This window comes from Fukomys damarensis, unplaced genomic scaffold (assembly GCF_012274545.1).
Source record: "Fukomys damarensis isolate Sample0158 unplaced genomic scaffold, DMR_v1.0_HiC HiC_scaffold_13, whole genome shotgun sequence".
In the NCBI taxonomy this organism is placed as follows: domain Eukaryota; kingdom Metazoa; phylum Chordata; class Mammalia; order Rodentia; family Bathyergidae; genus Fukomys; species Fukomys damarensis.
Window position 1 is genome coordinate 26,028,964 of NW_022900925.1, and position 9,647 is coordinate 26,038,610.

The window sequence follows — 9,647 nt, forward strand, 5'->3', positions numbered from 1 at the left end:
AAAAAAAAAAAAAAAAAAAGTTAAGTAGATTAATGGCAAAGAAATGAGAACTTAGAAATAAACCCTTACATTTACAGCCACAGATTTTTGACAAAGATGCCAAGAATAGGCTGGGGATATAGCACAGTGCAGAGTACTGGCCTAGCATGCACACAATCCCCAGGACAAAAAAGAAAAAGAAAAAAAAAAGATTCCAAGAATATTCATTAGGAATGAGACAGTCTTTCAATAAATGGCACTGGGAAAAATGCATACACACATGGGAAAATCAACAACCTGTACTCTTACTTTCTGTGTCAGTTAATCTTAATTGTTATTGTGACCAGATGGGTAGATGAGGTGACTGGACCTCGGGGATGCTATGCTCATCAATCAAAGCACTGCTGCTCAGTTGAATGTGGTCTTAGGAACGGGGTACAGGCTTAGGAGTCTGGGGCTGCCTTTAGGTAATGGATCTCTTTGCTGGCCTTATTCCCATTCTCTGCTTCCTGGCTGTCACAAGCAGCTCTGCTCTAACACATCTTCTGCAATGATGATCCTGCCTTGGGGCCAGCCCTCTGAAACCATGAGCCAAACTAAATCAATCAATCCCCCCCCCCCCCCGCTTTACTGGGGATCAAACTCAGGACCTTGCACTTGCTAAGTAGGTGCAGCACCACTGAGCTACAGCCCTCTCTTCTTTTTCTTTTTAAAGATTTTTTTAAAAGATAATCTCACTATTAGCTCAGGCTGGCCTCCAACTTGCAGCATTCCTCCTGCCTCAGCTTCCCAAATGCTGGGAATATAGGCATGCGTTACCACATCCATCTCTCCTTTTACATCATGGGAGGATTGCCTAGGGTTCAAGGCCAGCCTGGGCTAGAGAGTTCAAGGCCATTTTGAACTACAAAGTACCATCTCAATAAACACACAAACAAAAAACCACAACAACAACAAAAAGAAAACATTATACAACTCTAAATTCAGTTTTTTAGGTTTTTTTTTTTTTTTGGTACGGGGATAGAACTCGGGACCTTGTGCTTGCGAAGCTGGCAGAAGAACCACTGAGCTAAATCCCCAGCCCTAAATTTAGTTATTGATAGAAAAGTTTTTAAGCCAAGTGTGGTGGCACACATAATCCCAGCACTCTGGAGGCTGAGGCAGGAGGACTGCTGTGAGTTCGAGACCAGCCTGGACTACACAGTGAGTTCCAGGTCAGCCTCACCTACATAGTGAGACCCTGTCTCAAAAAACCAAAACACAAAAAAAGAAGTTTTTAATGAATATTATTGAGTATAATCTGATTAGAAGTCAGTTTACACAAAAGAATATCATTCAATTGAGAAGGAGATCTAAAAATATTACAAGTCTTCAAGCAATCAATGTAAAAATTCTAGAATCCAAGATACTTAGGGCTGGGCCTGGTGGCACATGACTATAAATCCCAATACTCTGGGAGGCTATCAGGAGGATCTCAAATTTTAGACCAGTCTGGGCAATTTACAGTCTTGGCAAAACTCTATACACCCCCATCAAAAAAAAAGAAAAAAAAAAGAGGGAAGGGGCTGATAGCTCAGTGTGATAGCCCTAGGCTCAATTTCTAGTACCAGGGAGGGAAAAGACATTTAGATGAATATATCTTTCTCCTCTCTCCCTCCCTCTCTTTCTTCCTCTCCCTCCCTCTCTCTGAAACAGGATCTCACTATATATAGTAGGCTGTCCTCAAACTCACTGTGAACCTCATGTAGGCATGTGCTACCACACCCAGGCATATCTTTCTTAAAAGGTACCAGAATACAGCCAAGATACACAATGAAAATGGATAATTTTCTCACAGAACAACTGTTCAAATTGTGAACACTCAAAATTTTAAGTCGCCATGGTGCACTCTCCTATAATCCCAGAAACTTTGTAGGCTAAGATAGGAGGATAGAGCTCTAAGCCAGTATAGCCTAGATAGCAAGCTCTGGAGAAGGATTGAGAGAGATCCCACAAAATTTTAGTCATAACTTGCTCACAGTGTGAACTAGTCAGGATGAACAACAGGATATATGTTTCATGAGACAAACAGTTGGGGGCATTACGAAAAGGGAAGAAAAGTAATTCTCACAGTTCAACTGCATAAGGGTTTTGTGAGGATGAAGAAGAGGACAAGATGGTTAAGGTTAGTTTCTTTGGCATCTGTTGCTCCATGTAATCACTCATAATGGCTTTAAAAACAAAAGACTGGAAGGGCATGGTGGTTCACACCTGGGGTGAGGCAGGTAGATTATCAAATTTAAGGTCAGCCGGGAAACAGTGAGATCCTGTCTTAAAAATTTAAAGGGCTGAGAATGTAGCTCAGTGCAAAGGCCCTGAGTTCAATCCCCATTAAAAAAAAAGACAAAAGACTAACCTCTCAAATATGATAAAACTGGTGTATGTAATTGTTTTTTCTTTATGTTAATTTTACTTAATTCTAAATGAAAGATCACAGAGTAGTTAAACTTGAACCATGACTTTGAAGCCACCTCACAAGATATGCCCTGTGGCTGTTTCATTTGCGGAACTGGCCAGGCCTGTAACACCACCTGCATCTGTGCTTGTAACTTCCTACCCGTTAGTTACCTGCTAGGGCAGAAGCCTTTGAGTTACAATTCTTTTTTGCTACTTGTGGTTACCTTTAGAAATTACACCAAAAGAATCAAGCTAATATTGTACAATACAAGCATTTTTTTTACAGGCAACTACTCAGAATTATTCTGTTGCCCTAAGATTTATGATGCATCCAATTCTTTTTCTATGTTTCACAATGACTGACAAAATGGAATCCTCCTCATGGAAGGTACAACATGCAGTGTTTCTTTTTTTTGGTACCAGGGATTGAACTTGGGTCCTCGCACTTGCCAGGCAGGCAGCGGAACCACTGAGCTAAATTCCAGGCCCCAAGATGCAGTGTTTCTAACCAGCCCACCAGAATGACTATTTGCAAAGTTTTAAACTAAAAATGTTACATAAATTCAAATTAATATGCCTAAAGTTCCAATGAAAAAGAGCACATTTCATAAAAATTAAAATTAGCCCATAATGGGTGAAATTATCCTTAACCCAAATATTCACTAAAGCAGTTATCCAAGGTGGGGAGTATAGTTCAGTGGTAGAGCTTAGCTAGTATGGAGCAAGGCCTGGATTTGACCTCCAACACTGCAAAACAAACAAACAAACACTACAAAAGATTTGGAAGAAATAAATTATCCATTGGCCTGGCTGTTCACAAATATTTTCGTATAAGATTCAGTAATTCAGATGAATTAGGGCAAAGGAGTAAACCTTGCCCTAATTAATCTTAGGCCATTTAAAAATAGTTGATGCTTCATAATTATGTATGAGACAATTATTAAAAGTGACATTTCAGGGGCTGGGGATTTAGCTCAGTGGCACTGAGTCTGCTTCCCAACTGCAATGTTCTGAGTTTGATCCCCAGTATGGGAAAAACAAAAACAAAACAAAAAAGACATTTCAGGACCAGGGATTTAGCTCAGTGGCACTGTGCCTGCCTGGCAAGCACAAGGTCCTGAGTTAGATTCCTGGTACCAAAAAAAAAAAAAATGATGTTTTCCTAAACTTTCATAATCATAAAGCCTTGTACAATACTGTCTATACATACTTTGCTCTTCAATAAAATTAAAGTTTCAGCTCAATGAAAAGCTGATATCCAGCCAGCATAGTGGTACACACATGTTAATCCCATTACTCAAGAGGCTCAAGTAGGAAGCTTGCTGTGAGTTTGAGGCCAGCTTGGGCTACAAAGTGAGTTCAAGGACAGCCTGAAAGTGAGATCTTATCTCAAAGAATCAAAAATAAATAAATACATACATACATACATACATACATACATACATAAAAAGATCACAAGTTTGAGCTCAGCCTAGGCAATGTGGAGATCCTGAATGAAGAAAAAAAAAAAAAAATGCTGGGCATGATGGCATATACCTGTAATCCCAGCATTTGGATAGCTGAAGCAGGAGGATTGCCACAAATTTGAGACCAGCCTGGATTACAGTGAGTTCAAGGCCAGCCTGAACTACATAACTACATAACCCTAAGACCCTATCTCAAAAAAATAAAAAATAAAAAAAATAAAGAAAAATGCAAAATATAGGCCTGGGGGTATAGCTCAGTACAAAGGTACTGGGCTCATTCCCCAGTACAAAAAAAAAGGGCGGGGGGACAGGAAAGTAGAACAAGGGAGAAAGAAAAGAAAATCTGATATGTGGCCAGGTATCACTGTATAAACCTGTGATTCCAGCACACTGCAAGGTTGTGGCACGAAGGTTACAAGTTTGAGCCTGGCCTGGGCAACTTAGTTAGTTATGGAGACTGTCTCAAAAATAAAAGGCCTTGGGTGGGGATTTAGCTCAGAGGCGCAGCACTTGCTATGCAAAGTCCTGAGTTCGATCCTCAGTACAAAATAATAATTTGTAAAAAAAGACTGGAGATGTAGCTCATTGAAAAGCCTCTGAGTTCAATCCCCAGTTCTAAAATGAAAACAAAAAGAATTTCCTAATTTTCCAATCTGAAACTTATGCAATATGCCTCTGATTATTTCAAATTTTGAATTAGAATAAAAACTAAGGATTTTTAAAACTTCAGGGACAGGGATATAGCCTGGGGTGAAGCAACTGCCAAGTATGCACTGGGCTCAATCCCTATTACTGCCAAAAATGATTTTTTAAGAATTGCACTACAGTTTTCTACAGTACTCTTCTTTGTTTGGAGACAGGGCCTCATTACGTTGCCAGGCCAGCCTTGAACTTATATGTAGCCCAGGCTGGCCAGCAGTCCTTCTGCCTCAGTCTCCCAAGAGCTGGTACTAAAAACCTGCACCACCACATCCAACTTGAGTGTCTTATTACGAAGAGATGCCTCAAGGTGGACAAAGGAAAAAGTAGGAGTAAGATTGGATTGACAACCCAGGGAGAGTGAATGACATCCAGATAATTCTGCAATAGTAAAAATTCTTATTAAAAATCTGAAATATGGGCCAGGGATTTAGCTCAGTAGCACCACACCAGCCTCACAAGCATAAAGTCCTGAGTTCGATCCCCAGTACTGCAAAAAAAAAAAAAAATCTGAAATATGAGAGGTTTAGACTCTTTAGAAAAATCTACTAATATTTCCTATTGTGAACTTATAACTTTATATGAAAATTTTCTTAACACTGTTTCATGTCAGAGTAGCTTTACTTCATTTTATAGTAAGGAAGCTGAGGCATAGGCAAGATGATTGCTCACAATCACATAGTTTTAAAGTTTTCTGGCTCAATTTAACTAATTTTATTGCACAGATTCTTGATTGCAATTATTAGTCTTGCTGATTTTGTGTCGTTTCTTTGTAGTGTGTCAAAAGTAAGTTCACATTCCTTTGGCCATACTCACTGACTCTTGTGACCAAGAGTAAAATGCACAATCTCTGGCACTTTTTTCTACTCTACACAAGATAAAGCACATAAAGTATTCTAACAATACGCTGGCATATCTTCCAGTTTGTGGCAATGTAGTCTGTCAGTGTTACTCACTGTCAAGGATCCAGTTATTCAACTTTACACTCTGCGTTTGCAGACTTAATATTAAATGCATTTAAAGTAGATGAGCCGGGCCACTACCTGCCTCACAAGTACGGAAAGAAAAGAAAGAAAAGAAAAAAAGAAAGAAAGGAAGGAAGCAAGGGAGGGAGGGAGGGAGGGGGGGAAAGGAAGGAAGAAAAAGGAAGGAAGGAAGGAAGAAAAGAAAGGAAGAAAGGAAGAAAGGAAGAAAGGAAGGAAGAAAGAAAGAAAGAAAGAAAGAAAGAGAGAAAGAGAAAGAAAGAAGTGCTGTATTTTTAGAACTGTAGTATCATTTTGTGGGTCACTGATCCTCTTAAAGATATATATGTCTAGCCGGGTGTGGTGGCGCACACCTGTAATCCCGGCACTCGGGAGGCTGGGGCAAGAGGATCACTGTGAGTTCGAGAGCAGCCTGGGTTACTCAGTATATATTCTTAAAAAGACATATATATCTTTATGGTTTCTTTTTTGTTTTGTTTTGTTTTGTTTTGATACAGGGTCTCACTATGTAGTTGAGACTGACCTGGAACTCACTCATGTAGCCCAGGCTGGTCTTGAACTCACAGCGATCCTCCTGCCTCAGCCTCCCGAGTGCTGGGATTACAGGCGTGCACCACCAAGCCCGGCGTAGTTAATTCTTCAGAAAGTAAATGATGAATCGCTTCTCGGCCTTTTGGCTAAGATCAAGTGTAGAAAGTAAATGATGAGACTAAATTGAGATATTTATGAATAAAGCTGAATGCCTGCCACCTAACTTTTTAAAAAGCCAGGGTGGGGGAGCTCTGATTCATTGCTTTAGAGGGATATAGTAGTATATATTAAAACCAGTCGGGGGGCCGGGATTTAGCTCAGTGGTTCCATCGCCTGCTTCACAAGTGCAAGGTGCCAAGTTTGATATTGATACCTAGTACCAATAACTAAATAAATAAATGAAATAAAACCAGTGGGTACAAGAATAGTGAGTTCAAAGCCAGCGTGAACTATAAGAGACCCTGTCTCAAATAAAATAGAGCAGGATATTTAGCTAAGTGGTTTCACCACCTGCCTTGCAAGTGCAAGGGCCCAAGTTTGATTCCCAGTACCAAATAAATAAATAAATAAATGAAGGGCCGGGGATTTAGCTCAGCAGTTCGGTGGCTTGCCTGCAAGCGCAAGGACCCAAATTCAATCCCCGGTACCCAAAAAAAAAGATAAATAAATAAATAAATAAATGAATGAAAAGAAACACTGTCACTGAAGATGGTGGCTCATGCCTGTTATCTTAGCTATTGAGGATGCTGAGGCAAGAGCATCACAAGTTCTAGGTCAACTTGGGCAATTTAGCAAAGACATGTCACAAAATGATATAAAAACAGCTGGAGGACCAGGGATTTAGCTCAGTGGTTCCACTTCCTGCCTCGCAAGCACAAGGTCCCAAGTTCCATCCCTGGTACCAAAAAGAAAAAAATAAGTAAAAACAGCTGGGGATGTAGCTCTGTTATACAGTATCCCTGGATTTAATCCCCAGTACTACAAAAGCAAACCAAAAATATTTCAACTCCAAAAATATTGCTAAGTGAGGTATATTTTACTGGAGGCTCTTCCTCAAGACCCTCTTTAATTACCTCCGTTCTTTCTCCAGTTTCCCTCCCTAATGTAGTGGCCATATTTCTTTCTCTCTTCCATTTTTTTCTGGTCCCCTCCTCCACACCCACTTAGAATCCTACTTGCTGTACCTAACAAAACAAAAGCTCAAGAGTAGGGCAAAACTGGAACACCAACTGTTCTTGAAACATATTAAGAAAGTGAAAAGAAAAATTAGGTCCTGGTTTAAAAACAGGAATCTTAATACAATATTGTACTTTTTTTTTTCAATATTATACTTTTAAAGAAGGATAAGCCAGTAATCTTGGAATTATATTAGTTCAACTAATGAATATATAAAGCATATATCCTATCCAGTTTTTTCTCCAAAGACACTGTGATACGGAACCAATGTAATGATCAGGGTGTGGGACCCATAAGAAAAGTAATCCTGGGCCTGGCATGGTGGAGCACCCCTGTAATCCCTGCACTCGGGAGGCTGAGGCAGGAGGATCGCTGTGAGTTCGAGACCAGCCTGAGCTACATAGTGAGTTCCAGAGCAGTCTCAACTACGTAGTGAGACCCTGTCTCAAAAAACTAAAAAAAAAAGAAAAAGAAAAGTAATCCTGCATTTGTTTCAAGTTGTATTTAGTATTCACTACGTCCAATTAAGAGGCTAACTGGAGTTCCATTAGAAAATATATCAATTTAAAAAGCACACATCAAGTCAGGTGTGGTGACGCACGCCTGTAATACCAGCAACTCAGGAGGCTAAAGCAGGCGGATTGCTGTGAGTTTGAGGCCAGCCTCGCCTACACAGTGAGTTTAAGGCTAGCCTGAACTACAAAGTGAGACCCTGTCTCATGGGGAGAAAAAAAAAAAAAGCACCTATTGTGATTTTGATTGAGACTTGATTATGGTAAGAGCAATATTATTTTGGCTCACTTAGTTTCACAAAGCATTTAAAATTCTTTGTAGGTAGCACCTCGATCTTTTGTCAGCAATAGGACATGATTTACTTGCCAGAAAAGGAAAGTTGGGGAGAAAAAAAAAAGAATAGCAACTACAGCAAACATCTGACATCATTCATAGAGTCATGTACTCATAAGACAATGAGATTTAGGACCTAAATTACCACGAAGTAATAACTGATGATCATTTGTCCGCAGTGAGTTTGACAACATCATTTTTGAACTTCAGGTGCAATTTCGTGATTTTTCAACATATTTGACTTAGAAAAAAAAATGATATCCCATAAAAAATGACAAACTAGTCAGATACCAAAGGTAAAAAAACAAGATGTGCATTAGGATAAACAAGCCTAAATTTAGCACCCTAAATTACAGCAAGGAAAGCCCTCATACCACTATTCACAAGTCTCCGTTCAAGCAATTTATTTTTGGCAAGCCAAATCACAGCTGTCAAGACTTTTTTTTTTTCCCACCCCAAAATTACATAAATTATTCTGAAAAAAATATAGACATCTTCAACTTGGGGGAATAAGTTACAAACGCCGTGTGTCGTTATAAGTTTTTTTAAAAAGTCACACGGAAGGGGGTTTAAAAACAAAGGCAAACAAACAAACCCTGGAAGATGCAGCAGAGCCCCCTTGCTCCCGAAATAAAACTCCTGGTGGCTGTAACAGCAGCGGCAGCGCTACTCCCGACAGAAGTTTTCAGCTGTCACTTCTAACAGCTGAGCGCTTCCTAGGAGAGAAGCGACAGGCCGAGAAGAGAGGTGGTTGTGGGCGGTCTGAAGACTTAAGACTTGAAATTTTACCATCCGAGGGAAACCCTTCCACATTTCACCTGCACTTACGGGGCATCAAGCAAGCGTAGCTCCCCCACCCCCAACACACACTCACACCACCCTCGCGCCCCACCACGCTCAGATCAAACAGCTTCGGAAACCGACCACGCGCCCATGCTAGTCCCCGCAAACAGGTGGCTCGGAGCTGCGCTGCTCTGGGGATTAGGGCGCGACCCGCACCTGCGAGCTCCGCAGAGGCCTCACATCTAGGGCCAGGTCCACCCTGCCAGCTCGCTGGCTCTTCAGGTAGCAGGGCGCCTCAGCTCCTCCAGAAGACTGCTTGAGCCTCCTAGGGTCTCCAAGCTCTAGGACACACCAAGCATCCTGGGCCCGCGATGCCTCCCGGACCCTGTCACCTCGGGCCCCCCCGGGACCCCGGGCCTCACCCCCTCCTCCAGCTCATCCTCAGAGCCTGCGTCCTCTGGCTGGTCCAGGTCTATGTCAAACACTCCTGCCATGTCCTCAGCTTCCCTGTCTCGGAAGTCAGGTGCTAGGTAAAAGCCGTCCCGCCTCCGCCGTCGCCTCATGGGCCCGGACCCGCCGCAGACACCGTCGCTGCTGCCGCCATCACCGGCTGCTTCGGCTCAGTGCGTCTGCGCCTAGGCCCTAGACTGGCTCTTCAAGTTCAGCGCCGGAGCATGCGTATAGAGTTCCGTGAAGCCTAAGTATGGGCAACGGACATGCGTAGAACTAGCTCCACAGCCAATTACGG

At 41.7% G+C, this 9,647-nt stretch overlaps 1 protein-coding gene across 8 annotated transcripts in view; it reads right to left on the bottom strand.

Moving 5' to 3' along the window:
• The window catches only part of Rps6kb1 (ribosomal protein S6 kinase B1), a 55,377-nt gene extending 45,804 nt beyond the window's left edge, over nt 1-9,573 (bottom strand). For 5 of the 8 annotated variants that reach the window (XM_019207822.2, XM_019207823.2, XM_033762930.1 and 2 more), the window contains exon 1: nt 9,322-9,572. In XM_019207822.2, the coding sequence (XP_019063367.1) occupies nt 9,322-9,462 (141 nt within the window). In that variant the 5' untranslated portion in view covers nt 9,463-9,572. Of the gene's footprint in view, nt 1-8,711; nt 8,851-9,321 lie in introns of those variants that run through there. The other 3 variants (XM_033762929.1, XM_010626727.2, XM_019207821.2) reach the window with 3 other exon arrangements.
• Between the last annotated feature and the right edge of the window lie 74 nt (nt 9,574-9,647).